This window comes from Castanea sativa, chromosome 7 (genome assembly GCF_040712315.1).
Source record: "Castanea sativa cultivar Marrone di Chiusa Pesio chromosome 7, ASM4071231v1".
NCBI lineage: Eukaryota > Viridiplantae > Streptophyta > Magnoliopsida > Fagales > Fagaceae > Castanea > Castanea sativa.
The window spans coordinates 44,169,957-44,192,159 of NC_134019.1; the positions used below are offsets into that span (position 1 = coordinate 44,169,957).

A 22,203-nucleotide genomic window follows, 5' to 3' on the forward strand; every position below is an offset into this window, starting at 1 on the left:
GCTTACTGGTGACTTCTTCGGCATCATCAATGCTCTTGGCAAAACAGCCATACTAGTTACAATCATATATCTCACGAATTTAAGACCCATATCACCAAACACAATCACTTCATATTTGGGTAAAGTGAATATAAAGGCCCTGAAAGATATTACTAAGAACAGTGTTTAACATTACTATTGCAGTTGAGAGAGTCATGAATCCAAAACCCCAAAAAAAAAAAAAAAAACATATTGTAGTTAAGAACCACTCAAAAATAAATTAACAAGGAATCTTAGCCAAAAAATAAAGGTCAATTTATAAGAGACCTCCATAATATTGATTACAGGACATAAACAAATAAATAATCCTATAATTTATGCACAAAAAAGTAATAAAAGAAGAAAAGCATTAATGAATGTTATAGAAGTTAGGTACAAAATAACCAGTAGACATGAGAAAATCCAAAACAGTTTTAACTTAAACCCTATGTTATGTACAATTACTAGAATTTTTTTTCATAGCCAAAAGGTTTGCTCAACATCTCAACTAAACAAGTCGTCCTGACTGGCAGTATCTCCTCCATCATCTGAAGAAGCATCACTGTTGTCATTGAACCTCAAAATCAGCTCTAAAAGCTCGCGACCTGGAGCAGAGCTTTCACCACCATGCTCAGAGTTTGTCCTCCGCCTTTGCAGTGAAAATAGTTGCATCAGCAAGTCCTGGGGAGACGCTATTCGATACATCCAGCCCCTGGGCCTGGGTTTCTGCTGGACACAAAAAGTGTAAATCATAATTACCATCAGCATTCATTAGGACCACCAAAAAAATTACCATCATTGACAATGTTATCATCAACACCATCAATGCAATTGCTGGCATCATCATCATCATCATCGAAACCAAAATCATCATTATCATCATCAACATCATTGTCATTATCACCATCATCTTCATCGTCATCGTCATCGTCATCGTCATCATCATCATCATCATCATCATCATCGTCATCCTCGTCATCATCATCATCATCATAAGAAAAGTAATCATCATCATCGTCGTCGTCATCGTCGTCGTAGTAGTCATCAAATGCAAACCAACGAATTCGATCAGGTTTCAGAACCTTTTCAAAACAAGTAACAGCAGAGAAATTAGTTCCTCTGCTGCCCGTATCGAGTTGTGGCATGGGCATTATAGCATTATCCATAAATACATCTAATTGTTTATCAATGATTCAACATCATAACGCCAATACTGGCCTAATATCAGGTATTTGTTGGAATTTACTAGATGGGTGGACTAGGTGAACTAAACTAGGGTGGAAAGTGCAAGTCACTAGTTAACATGTGGTTTCACTCTTCTAGCAAAACACAAAAAATGTGAAAGACAATTGGTCAGTACCCAACAACCCACTTTACCTCAAGAGGCCCCCTCCCCCACCAGCCCAACCCACCCAAAAAGCCAAAAAAAAAAAAAAAAAAAAAGGGCGCGGGGGGGGAGAAGGAAAAGTGAATAAATAATCTTCAACAATTTATCATCACCAAGAACTCAACTAGGATGGATGAAGAAACCACCAATCCATGCGGTGGAGAGAAAATGACTGTTTAAGTCCATCTGATCGAAGATTTTTTTTAAAGATACTTATAATTTTTTTCTAATCATGCATGTGGGCAAATGAAGCAATATACTTTCAAAATTCTCAAGTTTCCTGCATTTTTTCAAAGTTTGAAGTTTCCGGCCAAACCAGCAAAAGACAAATTCAATAAAGAACCTATAAAGTTTTTAGCTTTAAATAATTAACTCAAAATGAAAAGGCATACCTGTTCGATGTTTGTAGGCAGAACAGCTTTCTCCAAAGCCTTTGGAGTCCACATCTTGATGTCATCGTCAATTCCACTACTTGCAAGCACCATGGTATGAGGATGACACTCAATACAGTTTACAATAGTCTTATCAGCTTCCATGACACGAATTAGCTCCCCTCCTTTTTTCTTCCATATGAATATCCGGCCACAGTCTGACCCACTCACTACATACTCACAATTTGGCCCAAAGAAGTTCACACCTTTCACTGTCTCACAATTCCTGTGCCCCTTGTAATCTTGGGGGATAACTTTTTCATCAGTATCCATAGCTGATGGAGATGCTGACAATTGATGATCACCTCCTATTTCACTTGCATCACTGCCCATAGACACTGGAGAGGCTGGAAGTGGATTAGGCCCCAATCCCATATCACGAGTAAAAAGATAGATGAACTCATCATTGTATGACACTAGCAGTTCGCTCTGTTCTGAGAAGGCCAAGCCTGTTATTCCAACATGTTCATCACCACGCAACTTTGAAGGGCAAAAGTAGTCTGTGGGTTGACCAAAATCAGTTGATCCATCCCACTTATACTTGCGGATATCATAAAGTCGAGCATACTCATCAGAACCTGCAACCGCAAAGAGATTTGGATTCCTAGGATCAATTGTAATTGCATTAAGTGGAATAACTGATCTGTAACGCCTCCTATCATCAACTGGATGGCATGTGAAAAGTTCTGTGGCAGTCCGAGTTCTCAGATCAAACTGTACAACAATGACAGTGTCACAGGGCCATATAACCCAGCAATACTAAAAACTAAGGTAAAAATCAAAATAACAGAGGAAAATTGAGCAATCCACAAGCAGCACAATGCAAGGAGAACACCAAGGCATACCATGCAGGGAATCAATAAGTCATTTAATTTTAAATAATTCAAGATTGTTGGAAAAAGCAAGTAAAATCAAGGAGAGGATCAACGGTCCCTACTGTAAAGCCTCCAAATGAAGCTCATGAAATTCAAATGGATCAACCTCATCCTCAAAGTATATGATTTATTCTTTTGCTATAACAGTCCCTGTCCCATGGTGCTTGAATTCTCCAAATAAATGAGACAACATAACAAAATATTAGAGAAGCAAGGGGAAATCATAACTCACATGCTGCACCAATCCATCTTCACCACAGGTGTAAAATATATGAGGGCTCCCAGGCTCAATGGCCAACTTATGAGCTCGTGCCTGATGTTTGCCAAGTGTTGTAACTTCCACTACTCCGCGTTCCAGAATCTGAGCGAGCATCACCTAAAATTGACCAAATGTAATATAAGAATTTTAAATAATAATAATAATAATAATAATAATAACAATAATAATAATAATTTGTGGATCGCAACACAAAATAGAGAAAATTCTAAATCTTGATAGCAAAAGAAAAACAAGATGAATTCTTTTAGTTCAAAGACTACTGGAAAGAAGGTGAAAGATGAGATAAACAAGCAGCAGTCATCAAATCATCAAATTTGTCACCCCAAGATCTCATGATCCATTAACTTAGAGAATGAGTGATCTGTTCCCTCTTCATCATAGAACAGTTTTCTATAGCGAAATCATCAGCTTAAGTTATGGAATGGTGAAGACCACCCGAAAAAACAATTTGTGGCCTGTAACATCCTTTAATTATATTCTAATATATGCCTGATACACGTTTGAATGAAACCACAATATTTGCTTCATACAGTAACTGCTTTAGAACAAATGAAATACCTGCCCATCTGCAGCACAGGTGACAATGGTTCTATCATCTGTGCAAGGCATGATCTTTGCTTGAAAAACGTTGTTATCATGACCTGAATGAAATGAAAGCTTGATACGCCCAGTTTGCCAATCCCAAAGTATAACCCGCCTGTCATCTGAGCCTGAAACCAGAATGTCACCATCTTCATTGAAGCTTACAGTGTTCACACAACCTTTGTGCTTTTCCAACTTCTTGTAGAGATCAAGTCGAAGCACAAGATCCTGGAACATAAAATTCACCTAATTATACCTTGTATGATATCAACTCAGCCACAAGATAACAGAAGTGGACTAAAGAATGGTCACTATATCAAAATCCAAACAAGATTTGTTATTGACATAAATAATTGAAAAGAACAGACAGAGCAAACCAATATCTGGAGCTTAATGTCAGCTTAAACACAACCATCTCCAATTAAACACATCTCATCAGCATCTCCAATTAATATAGATAAATTTCACAGCAAGGGTTTCACAACAAACTGGTATCAGCAAACCACACCCCCTACCCATCCGAACATTAAAAGTGAACGTCGGTAGATCAGAGCTGTAGCGATCAATGTATATCATCACCTCCTTCAGAGTAGGACGAAACATATTACACGCGTGCAACTTCCACTTATATAAGCAAAACAAATCATACTATCGGTAATGTGGAGTATAGCATGCATTGCCATACACATACTTGAGATTCTTCGCTATATTCTGGTGTAAAATTTACTTTAATACGAATTATGAATTGATTTACTACATGCCTTAGTGCTCAAGATTATTATAAGCCATTGTCATTAAACCTTTGTTTGATTCCTAAACAAAAATGTTCTTGAATGACACTCAAAAAACCAGGTTTGAGCATTTTTCCTATGATCATAACATAGGAAACATTTCTAAAGACGAGCCCTTTGGACTCGCCTTTAGCCCGTAAAACCAGTTGCCGGGTAATCCAAGAAGCAGTGTAAATAAATCCATTGTTATTAACTTAAATCAGCTTAATAGTAATTAACCGGTAACTAATAAAACACAATTCAGAAACCCAATATCATAAACAATATATACAATAATCTGAAAACCCAATTCAGAAATCAAGCTATACCCAATACCATTATGATGACAAGTAATCAAAAACCCCCCAAACAGGAATTTTTTTTTGATAAACAGTTAATCATCCAAACAGAAACGAAAGAAAACAAAAAAACGGGGGGATAAGGTTATCAAGGATAAGACCTCGGAACCACCGAGTCGATGAGCGAAGCTTCGAGAGGAGAGCTGGCCGAGTTCTCGTTGCCAAACATCGACCACCGCCTTGTCGATGCTGCTGCTGCCACTTCTGGGTTTCTTATTACTCATCGCTTGCTTTTCTTTTTCTGTGTTTTATAATCAGTACGACTATTTTTGTATGAGAGAGAGAGAGAGAGAATTGAAGTTTATATATATTATACAGAGGATGAGATGGATGAGTGGGCGAGTTGTGAATCGGAGCGAGTCAGAGAGAGAGAGAGAGAGAGAGAGAGGTGGTTGTGATTGTTAAGGATTGATGGATCATGTATCGAAGGTGTCGGACTCAGTGTCGAGTATGGGCGCACGTAAGTATTGGATTCGATGTTGAGTTATTGATGACATTAAAATAAGGTGATGCATATAGTTAGTCGGTGTATATTATAAGAGCTTCTGATTTTGGTCTAATTTTGCTTTTATTAATCAATATATGAAAAATATCTAGAACTTTTAAGATTTTTTTTTTTTAATAAATGGGGATATTCATATCTCTTCAAGTAGTTGACTCTGTAGGGCCTATATGGTCCTCGTTTCACACGCATTAGCTCGAGATTTCAAACTTAAGATTTGATAGATAAAATGAGATTTTAAAAACTTTTTTTTTTATGGGCGAAAAGGGGCAGGGGCAACTAATGTGGTAATTATACCTAAGTGTTATTATAGTAGCACCCTACCTGCTAGGTTAAGGGCCCTGCTGGGAAGCTGGGAGACCACGGTGAGTAATAACTTCCTAATCTCACGAGAGACACTAATAATCCTAAGCTGCTAAGGGAGGTAACCCAAGCACTTCCAGATTCGGAATCGAACCTGGGACCACGCACTCAACGCATCTTGTGTATCAACCAACACTACTACATTTTAAGAACTACTAAAAGTGTGGGCTCCTTCATAAATAGAATTTTATAATATAGTTTCTCCTCCTAATATTTCTTTATTTTATGATTTTATCTTATATTTATTTTATATAAATTCTCTCTCGAGTCTCGAGCTATCTGATGACATAGGTGAATTTACTGGACAACTTTAGGCTACTGTAGGGGAGTAATTCTTAAGTACTCCTAGAGTACGGAAAATGGTGCTCCATCCTCTCATATTTTTTGTGGAATCTACTCATTAAATTCATAGTAGGATCCATCATGAATGTGAGAGGAGAGAGCACAATTTCTCCATGCTACGGGAGTATTTAAGAATTTTCCATTATAGTATATGGTCCGTTTTGGTATCTTAGACTATCTTTGGACCCAATTCAACTTTCCTTGTTGAGAAATTTGTAACCCAATCTAATCTATTTAAGGCTCTAAAAATCAACCCCGTGTTGATAGGATTGAAGAATTAGATTTGACTAGTTGGTTGGGGTTTTAATTTTAATTTAACAATTTTTTTTTCTTCAATAAATTATTACAATGTTTACAATTGGGTCTAATATTTCTAATTCTTAAAATGCCATAATAAATTAAATTAATAATATAAAATAAGTTTCAAATTATAAAATACAATTTTTTTTTTCAAATGATTAATTACGTGGGTTGGATTAAATTGATTGGGTTGAAATTTTTGTAAAGAGTTTCAAAAAAAAAAAAATTAACCCATCCCATCAATCTTTGAAAAATATCAACATCAAGTTGGGTTTAGTTAGATTGGATTGTTAGACTAGTGAATAAAATGCATAGTATTATGAAGAAAATATCACGACCCAAACACACTATCAGTAGATTCAGTCCATTAAGTTCTCAGAGTTTCTCATAAACAAAGAGTAAAATAGTTTAGCCAAATGCTAAACTATTTTGGAAGGAAGTGATGGAATGTTACTAATTTTGGAAGGAAGATTCACGGGAAAATGAAAATGCAACCAAGCTTCCAATATGTTTCTACACATCCAAACACCATTCTTTTCTAGAAAGTTATGCAAATACAAACTTTGTGAGACTTGCATCTTGCGAGAAATAAAGATATTCGATCATTTACATTGGTTTCACATTGTTGCATTTGATCTACTGAAAACAGGCCATATCACATAAAATAAAATAAAAAGCATTGCAATAATTTGTTTTCTTTTGTTTTCACATAGGACCCAGGAAACAATGACTATTAACAAACAACAAAAGATTATCATAACCTATATTTGCTTAGAAAGGCAACTCAATGAACAATAGAACATACCGATAAATGCTCTATTGAAAGTGAGCACAAAAATGGAGGGAGTCGCTTTTAAAAGGAGACATTCCATAAATTTTATCTGCACACTATTAAGAAGTGTTTTGAACATGATTTCAAATCAAGGAACTACGGCATCATGTTTAACAAGGTGACAATGACTAGGACCCAGGAAACAAGGACTATTAACAAACAACAAGAGATTATTATAACCTATATTGTGCTTAGAAAAGGCAACTCAATGAACAATAGAGCATACCAATAGATGCTCGAAGGTGTACACTAAAATGGGGAGAGTTACTTTCAAAAGGAGACATTCCATTAATTTTATCTTCACACTATTAGGAAGTGTTTTGGACATGGTTTCAAATCAAGGAACTATGGCATCATATTTAACAAGGTGACAATGACTAGGACCTAGGAAACAAGGACTATTAACAAACAACAAAAGATTATCATAACCTATATTGTGCTTAGAAAAGTCAACTCAATGAACAGTAGAACATACCAATAGATGCTCGAAGGTGTACACTAAAATGGGGGGAGTTACTTTCAAAAGGAGACATTCCATAAATTTTATCTGCACACTATTAGGAAGTGTTTTGGACATGGTTTCAAATCAAGGAACTATGGCATCATGTTTAACAAGGTGACAATGACTAGGACCTAGGAAACAAGGACTATTAACAAACAACAAAAGATTATCATAACCTATATTGTGCTTAAAAAGGCAACTCAATGAACAGTAGAACATACCAGTAGATGCTCGAAGGTGTACACTAAAATGGGGGGAGTTACTTTCAAATTGAGACATTCCATAAATTTTATCTGCACACTATTAGGAAGTGTTTTGGACATGGTTTCAAATCAAGGAACTATGGCATCATGTTTAACAAGGTAACAATGACTAGGACCTAGGAAACAAGGACTATTAACAAACAACAAAAGATTATCATAACCTATATTGTGCTTAGAAAAGGCAACTCAATGAACAATAGAAAATACCAATAGATGCTTGAAGGTGTGCACTAAAATGGAGGGAGCCACTTTCAAAAGGAGACATTCCATAAATTTAATCTGCACACTATTAAAAGTGTTTTAAACATGGTTTCAAATCAAGGAACTACTTCACCATAATTCACAAGGTGACAATTGTATCAGGACAAAAGCACATCTTGGTCAGTTGCAAATTTGCAATGGAGAATATAGGATCTCAATAAACAAGGCTAATATTCAAGTAATTTTAAGATTTGGCAGATCACTCAAGTGTTAAATTGATTACAGAATTAAATTAGCATGCCACGATGATTCACAAACGACAATTGTGAAAGGACAGCCATATCGAGATCTCATCCATTCTCTAAAACCACAGCTAGCATTCAAGGAGATTTGAGATTTCAGTTTCATAGATATTTCAATTGTTAACTTACTTAGGAATTAATAATGAATCTTGCTTCTAAAATATTTAAACATTTGTTCTTATAAAATAGAGGCAAGATGATATTAGTGCAAGAAAAGGAGGACAAAAGATAAGAGGGGGGTAAAGAAGGTTGGGACACTGAATGCTGTCCGGTTAAGTAGCCCTGATCAAATCTAAGGTGGCATCACCTTGAGATTTAACAAGAACTTCATTAATTACTTTAAAAAAGGGTTATTTATTTTATTATTCATAAGCTACACATGCATACAGTGGTCTTGAGTTCATGACTTTACCCTCTACTTGCTCTTAGAAGGGGAAACGGTGTCATTTGAGCTAAACCTCATTGGCTAATGAAATTCAAGATATATTTGAAATGTCAAATGGTATACACTGAAACAATCGCATGATTTTAAATTGGTCTGCATGACACCTAGTCTACATGATACTCAAATTGTTGAGGAAAAAAAACATGATTCTTAAATTGGATGAGATATTCCTCATTCTTTCTTGTTAACAGTAAAATGGATGACATCTCCCATATCATTATCAAGATCTAATTTCACAGATGCCAAATGAAGCCTGTATCATTTTTTTTTTTTTTTGGATAAGTAGAACTAAATCTAGACCTATATCAAATTTCTTATAAAACCAAACAGTGAGTGCTCATTGGATGTTGAAAGGCCCCCATCATACAAGTATAATGTCATTCAGGTCCATGTGGTATTTTCATGACAATGTTATATTGATATCCCCGGTCAATATTTTACATTTTATTCAAATGATAAAACAAGACCAATTTACCACCAACTTGGCAAGTGATTGACTTTGTAAAACTCTCCATTACACAGGTATACATTGTTCAGCCTGAATATTAATTAAATTCATAGATCTTCACGGTTGTATGAAGTCATGAAATAATGAGCTAATCAAAGACAAAGGCTAAAGTTGTTGACCATTGATAAAGCTAAACATGTCAAAACAAGGACATGAGACACAAAAACCCCAGCAGTCATGAAAATTCCAAACAGTTAGTCCACAGGACTTCTGAGACTATGATGGAAGCGCCATTAAAACTCAATAGACTCTCCCTATGCATCCTGGTGCTTCCAATGAAGAAAATGCCTGCCAACAACAATATCAAAAATTCCCACACCACCACCCTGAAAAGTCCAAACAATTGTCTGGAAAGAAAATATGATCCGAGAGGAACCTGCTGTCAGCTTTCAAATATTTAAGAGGGGGGAAAATCTCACAAATAAGTTAAAGAAAGTCCAGATTTTCAAAGTAGTATATATATATATATATAAGTTAAAGAAAGTCCAGAAATTGAATTCTAGGAGAGGGAAAGATAAAGCAGATGAAGCAAATATTTATTATTGATGTATTGCAGTGACTTACAATTTCTAATAAAGCTATAATATATCCCATGTAAAGTGGTCAGCCCTGCTATTCTAATATTTAAGTGTAGAGGCACAAGATGACAGGACTTACATAAGTATTCTAGGTGTTATTTTTAAAAGCCTTGAATCATACCAGAGTAATTGAACTTCATGCTCTAAAGCGCTTATTAGCTCATTTAGTGGCAGTACAAGGTATAAAGACTAGGACTAACCAGAGTTTAAAGTAAGAACATACCTTTCCTTTGGGCCATCCAACTGAGGGGACACATTGTGATGCTTATGAGTGAAACAAATAGGAAGAATTTTGAAAGCCTTCAAACTATAAAAGATCTGCAGCAGCAGCTTCTATAATTCGATATTCACGGAGTTTGCCCCATCCATCATCATTATAACACCTTTGCCCCAGCTTCAATATGATCATTCAGAAAAGCAAATATGCCAGTACAAAAAAGCTGATTTCACTTGCTTTTCTCAATTATAGTCTTCCTTCATTTGAATTCAACCAACATCAGGAGCATTGTTGAAATAATTCATTTAAGTTGATCTTGATCTACCTTTTCTCTCTCTGTCTTTCAACGGTGATTCAAACAAGTATGCTGAATTCTGTAGACTGATTTTATCTTCTCTTGATCAGAGGAAACTGACATAAATAGTTGGGAAAATGAATCCATTGAATCCAATTACTCAATGCATTTATTTTATCAGTGCCAAATTATCATTAGTTATGTGAAGAATCTACCCAACAAAACCCTGGTTGCTTTCTGATATTATTATTTTCTATCATCATTCTCACTTCTGCTGCATTGTCGCACTGTACAGCATCAGCATACATATTATATCGCAAAACATATGGCGCTGAAAACATCCATGTCTGAACGAGCTTCAGCTGTGATCAGAGCTGTAACCTCCTCCCTTCTTAGGTTTAGCAACTTGCTCAACTCGCAGACTACCATATAGCGTACATTCAAGTTCTCATGATTCAAACCATCAACAACGTCTCTTAATTGATCCTTTAAAGTCATTGATCCACGTGCTTCTTGTATAGCTTTGTTAACTTCTGTCAGGGCTGGAATACGGGGCAAGGGAGGGAACTCACGAATATGCTCCTTTAGGACAACCTTGTTTTTTAAAACAAGTTCTTCCAAAATTTCACCACTTTATCCAAATTATCTGAAGGATGTTCTTTCTCTCTCTCTAAGAAAGGAATAAGAGCAGCAAAAACTTGAGAAATTACATGTTTCATGCTAGATGGTGATACTTTCGCTAGCTGCTTAATGAAGAAATGCAAGATGGAGAGACCCTCACTTTGCAGTGGTTCTTTATCAATAGCATGCATAAGAAGAACCATTAGTTTTGGCACATAAGTACTAAGGTGGGACATAATTTTAATCATCATCTCAATACGCTTTAAAGCTTGTTGCTGCAGCAAAGTATCTTCAGCATGGAGCATTTTTCTATCAATACTGTTAAGGGGGCCAACAAAATGATTCTTCAAAAATCCTGGTAGATCATCTGAGGTACTCTTGCTAACCTGTATCAGATAAAAATTAGAATGCTTGGCAGAATGACTAATAATAGTGGCAACTGATAAGATTGGACATATAATAAATCAGCTAATAAATTAATAATTTGGTCCTTTGAATCTACACATACGAGTAACTAAAACAAAAGGCAATATGTAGATGAATGCAACCCAGGTCAGCAAATTTTCAACTTATAATCAATATGGAAAAAATATTTAAACCACCACCCCCCCCCCCCCCCCCCCCCCCGCGGAAAAAAATAAAAAATAAAAAAGACAACTAAAAACAAGATCAACTAGCAAGTTCCATAACTACTCGCTAAGTACTAGTGAACTACTGTAGATTTATATACCTTTTCCTTATCTCATCTGAAACACCCCCATCCAGAAAGCAAACAAGTTCATACAAGAGTGCAGGTAATGCAGCTGCAAAAATTTCTTGCTTGTCAGAACCAGTATGAACAAGTTAAAATTGCAAAGCTGAAAGTAACTCCTGGCCATCAGCTTGATGGAGAGCAAAAGGAAGCACTTTTGGTAGCCCAGTAACTATCAAATGCACCATATCAGTATTTAAATACTTGGCCAATTCATACAAGGTTTCAATTGCTTGATCATTATCCTGCTGACACACCACAAGCTTTGGAAGAACAATAGGAATCATTTTCCTCACAAGTTCTTCAGTTTCAACACCAAAAACAGCTTCTGCAAATTCTTTGACCATTTTTGGATGGCTGGCAAGCCTCAGAGATAAACAATCAAACAGTTCATTATGAATATGAACAACTTTTGATAAGACTAGTTCAAATCCTCCTTTAAGATGAAAGTAGCACGATTTGTGTATTAACCTTGACGCATTCATTCTCACTATCACGTGTGGATTATCAAGTTGGTCGACCAACAAGAAAAGCTGACTGTAGATATCAACTGCAATCATAATTTCAGCAGTAGATTCTAAAAGAGTATCAAAGATCTGGGGATCTTCAGCAGCTGATAAGGCATGTTGAATTATGTCCAGAAACTTCTGCTCTTTGATTTTAGTGGGTTTCTCCTCATCACAAAATAGACAAGGCAAAATAGGATCCTCAAGGAAGGAATTTATCTATGTACAAAATGCTTCTCTTACAGCCTTTTTTCTGTTAAGAAGAAAAAATTCAATACATTTAGTCCATTCAGATCTTGTTTTAAGCAGAACATATGTATTCCCATGTATAAGGATCTGTCGAATTACGCTGACACAGGCAACTTGAACCTCTTCTGATGACTCATCATAAAGAAGCTTAAAAAAGAGAGACTGTAGGTGGAGAAAATCACAGTCCAAACTAATTTCTGTCTTTGCATATCAGGTTGATGTATAATTTTAGAATATAGTTCAGGATTGTGTGCAATGCTTCAGTCACATTTTGAACACCAGAATCCTAGCAGTAAATTATCAACTGTCTGACTATGTTTGTCGTTGTTTATATTCAGAAATAATTTGCTTGTGCTTTTGGAAAGACCATCTACAGCATTACAAGATCCATAGAGGCATGACAAAAAACCAAGAGTAAGGGGAATAATATTCTTAACCTTCTCATTCTTCTCTTTCCCCAACAACCTACAAATTGAAAGAGAGAGGTAAACCAAAAAAAAAAAACAATAAAGTTAGAACTTATAAGTCCTTTCATTTGATAATTTTAAGCACTAGAAGCACAAAACAAATAAATCATGTAACAATAACTTAAGTGCGTCCTGCTTTGCTGCTCACATGAATACCTACAGGATTCTAGAATATGAGAGTGCAACTATTGAACAGAAAATAACACAAAATGACAGCTGACAATTCAGTCACAACTCTGAACCGTAGAAAAAAGAATATAATATATATGGATATGTTGGTGTATGTGTTTTTGGGTAGGTATACATGTATACATATATGTGTATTGAATATTTCAGATGCTTTATTCTATCTAAACTCTATGCACAACCAATTCAAGGTGGAGAAATACAATTGGAATTTATCATGCGATATGATTATGCAAACCATCCAAAAAAATTTATGGGAGGTGGTCATTGCCTACAACTCAAATTGGCAAAAACCATGAAAAGCTTCTATAAAGGATTTTTCAGAAGGCTAATACTGATACTAAAGAGGATTTTTTTTATATTGGTAATTTACGTACACACCCAGAAGGTTTAGAACCCACAACCTCACCATCCATCCCATTATTATGGAAGGAGGAAGCACCATTTGAGTAAGAGCTCATTCACAGCACAGGAAAAATTACACCATGAAAAACAAATGCGCTCTGCATGAAACCAAAACTGCAATCTATTTCCTCTATTTATGCATGCAAGCATCATACAATATCACATGCTACAGTCTTTGCACTTGACTTGTTATAAAACTAATGCACAACCAATCCCTAAAAATTACATTGGCACTTCACAAATGAACCTAGCCAAGCCAAAACAATTTGTGAATTGGAATTCCAAGGGAAAGAAACGGTCATACAACATGAAGAGAGTAAATATGAAATCTCCTGCTTTAAATAAAACTAATGCAGTACTGATATTGGCACTTCACAAGTGACAAGTGAACATAGCCATACCTAAATAATTTGAAAACGGGAATTTCCAAGGTAAGAAAAATCAATACAACTCAAACAAGTATACTGAAATAATTCATGTAAGTTGACCTTGATCTACCTTTTCTCTCTCTGTCTTTCAACGGTGATTCAAACAAGTATACTGAATTCTGTAGACTGATTTTATCTTCTCTTGATCAGAGGAAACTGACATAAACAGTTGGGAAAATGACTCCATTGAATCCAATTACTCGATGCATTTATTTTATCAGTGCAAAATTATCATTAGTTATGTGAAGAATCTACCCAACTATACCCTGGTTGCTTTCTGATATTATTATTTTCCATCATCATTCTCACTTCTGCTGCATTGTCCCACTGTCCCACATCAGCATACATATTATATAGCAAAACATATGGCGCTGAACTTTCAGGTTCAAGTCTCATCAATGCCTCAGCTGCAACTCGGGCCAACTCTACATTGTGATGCACCCTACAAGCACCTAACAATGCACCCCACACCGCCGTATCTGGTTCACAGGGCATACTATTGATCAAATCCATGGCCTCCTCAAGCTGCCCATGCCGACCCACAATGTCTACAAGTGTAGCAAAGTGTTCAACCCGTGGTTCAATACCATATTCACTAGACATGGACTTGAACTGCTTCCGGCCTTCTTCAACTAATCCTGCATTAGCACACGCATTCAGAACTGAAATAAACGTTATATATGTAGGTTGTACATTAAGCCTCTTCATCAATTTGAAAAGTTCCAGAGCCTCTTCAGAAAAACCATGAGATGCGTAACCTCCAATCATTGCATTCCAAGAGATCACATCTTTCCACAGTTTCATCTCATCAAAAATGGTCCGGGCCTCATTTATTGCCCCACATCTTGAATACATGGTAATGAGAGAGTTATTTATTGGCACATCTGGAATAACTGTCTTCGCAACCAGCTGATGAATTTGCATACCCAGGTGAAGATCAACCAACGCAGTACTCACACTGAGAACTGAAGACAAGGTGTGTCTATCAGGTTTCTCTCCTGCAAGTAGCATCTGAGTGAAGAGATTAATAGCTCCTTTATAGTTCTCATTTTTCTCATACCCTGCTATCATGGAATTCCACGATACCAGGTTTTTCTGGGGCATCCTCCTGAAGACATCATTGGCAAGCTCCAAACTACCAATTTCTGCAAACCCTGAGACCATTGTATTCCAAGACAGGGTATCAGGACTCGGCATTTTACCAAAGAGATTTGAGGCCTCTTCCATATTTGACGAATGCACATAGCCACTTATCATAGTATTCCAAGAAATAATATCTCTTTCGGTCATTTGGTCAAAAATTTCCCTGGCAGAAGCAATATCTCCTGCTTTAACATAGCACATAATCATAGAATTCCATGACACCACATTTCTCTCAAACCTCCCGCTTCCCTTTTTCCCACGATCACCATAAAACGGAATCTGATCAAAAAGGTGCCGAGCTTCTCCAACCCTTCCCCTCTGACCATAACCTGCAATCAAAGTATTATATGCATGCACTAAATCTTCTCTCCCTTCATCCTTATTACCGAATTCAAGCAGAACTCTTGCAGCTTTATCCAATTCATCATTCTGAATAAGACCCGATACAAATGCACTAAGAGAAGCTGCATCCCTTTCCGGCATTCTCTCAAAATACTCAATGGCACGCACCACATCACCATTACGTAAAAACCCAGTAACCATAGCATTCCAAGAAACCACATTCCGCTCACGCATACTATTAAAAATCCGTAATGCCTCATCCATCCTCCCATTCTTTGCATAGCCACTAATCATCGTGTTCCACGAAACGCAATCTCTCTCCGGCATCTTATCAAACAAGTTCCTCCCTTCCTCAATATACCCTTTTCCACGACACGATATATAACCCGAAATCATCAAATTCCACGACACGGTATCTCGTTCAGGCATTTCATCAAACAATATCCGTGCATTGCCCATTTCTCCTCGTTTAACATACCCACTTATCATCGAATTCCACGAGACTGTGTTTCGATGCTTCATGTTATCAAACACACCTCTGGCCTCACTAAGCCGACCCGTACGGACCAAGTGCGATATCTTTTTGTTCAGTGAATACAGGCCGGTGGATTTCGAAGCTGAGCCAAAACAAAATGATGGACCAGAATTACTGTTAGTTTTGGGTTTCAGTATTGGGCAACAATGAACAAGAAGCTGCAATTTCCTGAGCCTGCAAACGACGACGTTTGGGTTGAGCATTGTTCTCCAAGGAATCACTGAGTTATATAGTCATGGAAACAGAGTTCTTATAGTTATTTGAGCTAGCTGTAATCGCATAAACGGTGGAGTCGTTTAAAGAAAAATTCCTAAACTAATAAACTCATCTGCAAAACACGTTGCCACCGCCGATCTCTTGAAGAACAAATCCTCAGCCATCACAGACAACTCAGAGGTCGCCCTTTCTCTTCTTCTTCTTCTTTGCTTCGTCTTAGTAGCTATGCCTTATGTTTAAGTTTTTGCTTTGTTTATTCTTTTATGTTTGCCTTTTAGTTTGCTGACCCAACTGACGTGGCATGGCAAGGACTTTTAGTTGTAGCTTTTCATTATCTATGTACAGATTTATGTTTTAATATCCTAAAAAAGTAATTGTACTGTAATGAATAAATAATTTGTTGGATAAAAAAATATATAATTTATATTATTTGAGATTTATTTCTTTGGGTTGATATATATATTAAGAACTCCAGAACTCCCTAAAATGATAGGTCGAAATATAACGATACCAAAATATTTCATTTCACTAAATAAATCAAAACAGATTTTAGAACGTTATTCATATGATTGGTTTAAACAATTCTAACAACACAAGATAGTATACTTGTGTATGCGTGCCTAAATTTTAATTGTATTCTTCAATTGACTACAACCTTTGGTTGTTGTTTAAGTAAGGTTCCAACTTTGTCCAAAGACTCCAAACATGTAACTTTTATTTCTTCTTCACTCGGCTGGTGTTATTATTATTTAATAAGTGTGTTTTGGTTTCAATGAGAAATTTGAATTAGGACCATATATGCTAGAAATACGATATTATTATTTAATATAAGTGTGTTTTTTGGTATTTAACATAACTTTTGGAACACCTACATTAGTTTGCAGGTTTATGAAACTATTTGCAAATTAGCATCTCGAGTCTTAAGACTCAAGCTCATTGAAAGAACTTATGTCTAGTTCCAAGTGGTGGCAACTAATGTGGATTAAAAAATTCATGTGGAACTAGAGTTCCTTAAAGACCGCACTAGCAAAATCTTCCATTCCTCACCTTCCTTTTGTTCCTCACCTCCAGTTCCTACAACCATCTCACCAACAAAACCTTCCTCACCATCAGTTCCTCATAGGTCCTCACAAACATCTCACCAGCAAAACCAAACCCAACAAAAAACACAAAGCCAATCGGAACCTACAACCATGTGTACCTTATACTAATCAAAACTTGCAAACCCAAACCCAACAAACACGCCACCACCTCATAACATTCGGAACTTGTAAACCCAAAACCAACAAACGCACCACCACCTCATCTCAATCAGAATCTGCAAACCCAAACTCAACAAGTGCATGCAATACCACCTCATCCTGATCGGAAGTGGGATTCATGGGGAACAAGAGATATGGAACGAGATAGAGTGAGAGAGTGATCCACCTCAATGATGAGCTTAGGCCTTGGTGGCCTGATTTGGGCTTGATCTAGAGAAAAAGCCAGAGAGAATAAGCTTCAAAAAGAGAGAGAGGAAGAGGTTCAAAGAACTCGAGTCTTTAAAACTCGAGTTTCTTCACTGAATTCAAGTCTAAAAGACTCAAGATGCTAGTTTACAAAATAGTTTTGCAAACCTGCCAACTAAAAAATTCTTCTGAAAATCATATTAAATGCCATAAAAAAACCCATATTTTTTCCAAAAAAAAAATTATAAATTTCATTAAATATGGTGTTAGAAAATGATGAATTAACTTTTAATAATAAATCTTTTTTTTACAATAATATTTATGTGATACCAATTTTTATATGTCCATTTGCAAGTTAAAACATGTTCGGACCGTTCGGAAATATAGTATCCTCGATTGGCAAATGATTATTCTTATATGACAAAACTTAGGTACGGTATTTAAGCAATGTTCCTTAGGTTCTCCTCTTAAGACTTGCTATGTGGTTGTACTTAACTAAAAATATACTTCCATCCCATGAGAAAAAAACCACATAGCTGAATTTTAAAAAGAAAACTAAAGAAACATCACCTAAATACTATACCTAAATTTTGTCCATTCTTATAAGTTGCCTTGTATAATTCATATTGCCACGATTTTAAATAACCTATCTATATAAGGAATGAACAGTATCAACAGCCATTACAACTATACCATTCTAACCCTTCTCTATGAAAATGCATAGTTTATAGCTTACTGATATTGCTCATCATCATTTAGCTATTGCATTCTCGTTGGTGGATGATTATATCTATGGGTATAAGAATTAATTTGGAATGCCTTTTTTTGGGGGAAAAATGATTATTTCCATTTTAAATAAATTAAATATTTCCAATTTAAGAATGTACAAATTATCACATCATTTAAGGGTGTCTTGGTTGAAATGTATCTATATCTAGCCCAACTTGTGCTACGTGCCTTACCAATAGCATTTGGGATTAGTAATGCTACAAATTTTGCCCGGGGGGGGTGGGGGGGTGTATAAGCTGTTAATCTGTTATCATCCTTTTTTTTTTTTTTTATTGAAACGATAGCCTTTTAGTAGTAGTATGGAGGTTTTGATTGAAGAGCCACCTTCTCTTGTAAAATATGTTCAAGAAGAAATTTTGAAAAACAAAAAATGTTCATCCATTTGACAAATAACGAAAGGCTAAAACAGTTCAACCCACGTTTCCAGGTGCTAACTTGTCACTAACCTGTGCTATGCACGTGAACCTACCTATTTGTGAGGTAAATTAAAATAATTATATAAAATCTTAAATTGATTAAGAAACTACACCATTGCATGATTTGCTCCTGTATGACTTCAATTTGTGTTACAATTTGACGAAGAACTTGAACGTGCAATGGCTTACAAAAAAAATTTCAGAAAATTTCAAATACTGTAAAAAAAAAATAGTTTAAAAATTCAGATATTAAAACTTCTAAAAAACCAAAAAATATTAAAAAAATAAGATAATTCACTGCTTAGAAATTATTGAAACAAAAAAAAAATATATATATATATATATATATATATATGACTAAACAATAGAGAAATATAAAAGAAAGATGGGTTACATTCAAAAAAATAATTCCAATTATTGCAAACTTTTTTATGTTGTAAAAAATGCTAAAAAGAGTTTGGTGGTTTATGTACGAAAATTACTTTTTTTAAAAATACATGAAAAGCCATAAATTATTATTATTATTTTTTTAACAAAGTAGAGAAGAAGAAAATAACATTAGAAGATATCATACCTCTACTCGACTTTTAAAAAAAAAATTTTGGGGTTTGCATTGTTTTTATAGTGTTTATGATTAACCTCGCAAAGTTTGAGTTTAAGTTGGACTTGTTAGAAAAATAGAATTTCACTCTTTTTTAAGTTTGGACTAAACAAAATTAATTTTGTTTTAAAAAAAATGATAATGATGCCTACCAAGCATCTTAATTACCACATTGTTGTATAAGAAGTTGTAGTAGAATTCTTCTATTATCCAAAGAAGTTAAACTTTATCAATAGTTAATGATTTTATATTTATCCGAATAAAGTCACGCTTAGAATAATCTTAATATAGGATTTTTTCAAGTTTTTTTTTTAATCAACGTTTGAATTTGAGTTTAAGTTAGACTTGTTAGAAAGACATAGTTTCACCCATGGTTAAGTTTGGACTAAATAAAAATAATTTTGTTTTAAAAAAATGATAATGATAAGTTTGAATTTAAGTTGGATTTGTTAGAGTTCCACTCATTGTTAAGTTTAGACTAAACAAAAATATTTTTATTTAAAAAAATGATAAAAAAAATTGATGAATTTGAGTTTAAGTTAAACTTATTAGAGAAATAGAGCTCCACTCTTTATTAAATTTGGAGTAAAAATAATAATTTTATTTAAATAAAATAATAATTTTATTTAAATATTATGCTGATGTAAAAAATTATGAGAGTTTCAGATAATTTGGTTTTATATAAATATATAAATGAAAGAAAGAAAAAAGAAAAGAAGAAGATATAGATAACTACTAGTAGTAGGTAGTGCAACGTTGCATGCCATGCATGCAACAGTTATATAAGATGCCACTTCAACACACTTAAGACCTCACTCCTCAGCTACCTATACAGAGCCAAAATGATAGTAATAAAATTAGGAGGCAATCTCAAACTGCCCCTCCCATTACCATGTAACCGCCAACAACCACCACAAAAACTAACCTCAAAATTATTAACCCCCAAATGTGCACCCACCAAACAAGCCCACCGCTTCCTCTCCACCCTCTCCACCACCGCGAGAGACCCCTCGGCCTCTTCCTCAGCCACACACAAACTTATACAAAAATTTGTTGCAACCTCACCAAAATCTGTCTCTCTCAACACCCTCTCCCATCTCCTCTCCCCCCACACCTCCCACCCCCACCTCTCTGCCCTCGCCCTCCCCGTAAGTCCTAACTAATCACTACTACTTCTTTATTGCGTGTGCTAAGTAAATAAAATTAACCTCAAACTTAACTTATATAAAATGTGTGTGTACGCGCGCGTGTGCGGAGTAAATTAACCACGAACTTAACCAAATAAAAATATAAACAATTTAAATATTAAAAAAAAAATTAAGTAGCTTGTAATTTTTTTTTCTTTAGCAGAATTTTCTAGGCAATTAAAATGAGCAATTCTGACTTAACCAATCTCTCATTGGCTTTGCAGTTCTACACGAGAATCACTGAAGCAACATGGTTTGATTGGAATCCGAAGCTGGTGGCAGACCTGGTGGCCTTGCTTGATAAGCAAGGACGTTATGAGGAATCAGAAAAGCTAATTTCCGAAGCGGTTTCGAAGATAGAGTTGCGAGAGCGAGAGCTGGTTCTTTTTTACTGTAACTTAGTGGAGTCTCACTCCAAGCAAGGTTCAAAGCGAGGGTTTGATGTATCTTTCACTCGCTTGAACAGGGTTGTTGATGATTCGAGCTCTGCATACGTGAAACAACGAGGTTTTGAGGCTATGGTTAGTGGGTTGTGCGAAATGGGACAGGTTTGTGAAGCAGAGAAGGTGTTTGATGAAATGCGTGTGAGAGGAGTGAGAGTGTCGAGGTTTGAATTTCGGTGTGTTTTGTATGGATATGGGCGGTTGGGATTGTTTGAAGATATGGAAAGGGTTGTGAACCAAATGGAGAGTGAAGGGTTTGTTGCGGATACTATATGTTGTAACATGATACTTTCGGCTTATGGATGTCATTGTGAGTTGGCAAGGATGGTTTTGTGGCTTAGGAAAATGAGAGCTTCCCAGATTTCCTTCTCCATTAGGACTTACAATTCAGTCTTGAATTCATGCCCGACAATAATGTCGATGATGGTACAAGAGATGGAGACCGGTATGGACACTCTACCTCTTTCGATTGGGGAGTTGAGTGGAATTTTGAGTGGTGATGAGGCATTGGTAGTGAAAGAATTAGTCGAGTCCAATTCGGTTTTGGAAGAGGTAATGAAATGGGATTCCTTGGAAGGCAAGTTAGATTTGCACGGGATGCATTTGGGTTCATGTTACTTGATGATGTTGAAGTGGATGGAGGAGTTGCGGCATGGGTTCAAGGATGGGAAGTATGTAATTCCAAGAGAGATTACGCTTGTTTGTGGGTTGGGAAAGCATAGCAATGTTAGAGGTGAATCACCAGTGAAAAGTTTGGTTAGGAAAATGTTGGTTCGGTTGAAGAGTCCAATGAGGAATGATAGGAAGAATGTGGGTTGTTTTGTTGCCAAGGGGAAAGTTGTGAGGGATTGGTTATGTTGATTGGAAGGAGAATGTGTTCTTTCATGGATTACCTCAGAACTCAGAAAAATTCATGTTTGAGAGGAAATGCTAGCCTAGTCTCGAGTAGGTATTCCACTAACTTAATGAGTTCAAGTATTTGCCTGGTCTTTACTACATTTATCTGGTTATCTGAAACCTGAAGCTACATTTGAGGTTGGACCAATGACAATTTTTCTGAAGGGATCAGTGTATATATTAAGTTTGAATTACATCTTTCAAAGTAGATTAGTACAATA

At 35.8% G+C, this 22,203-nt stretch overlaps 3 protein-coding genes and 1 long non-coding RNA gene across 8 annotated transcripts; 1 reads left to right on the forward strand and 3 right to left on the reverse strand.

Annotated features, from left to right (window-relative positions):
- Positions 1–255: 255 nt before the first annotated feature.
- LOC142643606 (uncharacterized) lies at positions 256–5,183 on the reverse strand. 5 transcript variants are annotated; one of them, XM_075818293.1, is made up of 6 exons: positions 4,804–5,183; positions 3,550–3,801; positions 2,944–3,087; positions 1,798–2,550; positions 839–1,100; positions 256–744 (listed from the first exon to the last, which is right to left on the reverse strand). In XM_075818293.1, the coding sequence occupies exons 1-6, from the start codon at positions 4,924–4,926 to the stop codon at positions 650–652; spliced, it is 1,629 nt and encodes a 542-aa protein (XP_075674408.1). In that variant the 5' UTR covers positions 4,927–5,183; the 3' UTR covers positions 256–649. The 5 variants fall into 5 exon arrangements, with proteins under 5 accessions (XP_075674408.1, XP_075674407.1, XP_075674412.1 ...); XM_075818292.1 differs by having other exon boundaries at positions 256–747; XM_075818297.1 differs by lacking the exon at positions 839–1,100.
- Positions 5,184–9,147: 3,964 nt separating this feature from the next.
- On the reverse strand, positions 9,148–12,969 carry LOC142642848 (uncharacterized). The gene is made up of 3 exons (XR_012845747.1): positions 11,704–12,969; positions 10,064–11,359; positions 9,148–9,609 (listed from the first exon to the last, which is right to left on the reverse strand). It is a non-coding gene; the product is annotated as an uncharacterized LOC142642848 (long non-coding RNA).
- An 836-nt stretch (positions 12,970–13,805) lies between these two features.
- Positions 13,806–16,332, reverse strand: LOC142643854 (pentatricopeptide repeat-containing protein At1g62260, mitochondrial). The gene has a single exon (XM_075818573.1). It carries the CDS (start codon positions 16,186–16,188, stop codon positions 14,200–14,202), a length of 1,989 nt encoding a protein of 662 aa, XP_075674688.1. The 5' UTR covers positions 16,189–16,332; the 3' UTR covers positions 13,806–14,199.
- A 3,933-nt stretch (positions 16,333–20,265) lies between these two features.
- LOC142642870 (pentatricopeptide repeat-containing protein At2g17033-like) lies at positions 20,266–22,201 on the forward strand. Its single transcript, XM_075817307.1, has 2 exons — positions 20,266–20,603; positions 20,867–22,201. Exons 1-2 carry the CDS (start codon positions 20,298–20,300, stop codon positions 21,944–21,946), a joined length of 1,386 nt encoding a protein of 461 aa, XP_075673422.1. The 5' UTR covers positions 20,266–20,297; the 3' UTR covers positions 21,947–22,201.
- The last annotated feature ends 2 nt before the right edge of the window (positions 22,202–22,203 follow it).

Excerpts from the sequence above, each read along its gene's own strand:
- LOC142643606 (XM_075818292.1), bottom strand. The coding sequence starts at position 4,926 with ATGAGTAATAAGAAACCCAGAAGTGGCAGCAGCAGCATCGACAAGGCG. Across the intron at positions 3,088-3,549 it reads CCTGTGCTGCAGATGGGCAG|GTGATGCTCGCTCAGATTCT; the intron begins GTATTTCATTTG and ends GGTCAATTTTAG. Across the intron at positions 2,551-2,943 it reads AAGATGGATTGGTGCAGCAT|TTTGATCTGAGAACTCGGAC; the intron begins GTGAGTTATGAT and ends ATTGTTGTACAG.
- LOC142643854 (XM_075818573.1), bottom strand. The coding sequence starts at position 16,188 with ATGCTCAACCCAAACGTCGTCGTTTGCAGGCTCAGGAAATTGCAGCTT.
- LOC142642870 (XM_075817307.1), top strand. The coding sequence starts at position 20,298 with ATGATAGTAATAAAATTAGGAGGCAATCTCAAACTGCCCCTCCCATTA. Across the intron at positions 20,604-20,866 it reads TCTCTGCCCTCGCCCTCCCC|TTCTACACGAGAATCACTGA; the intron begins GTAAGTCCTAAC and ends TTGGCTTTGCAG.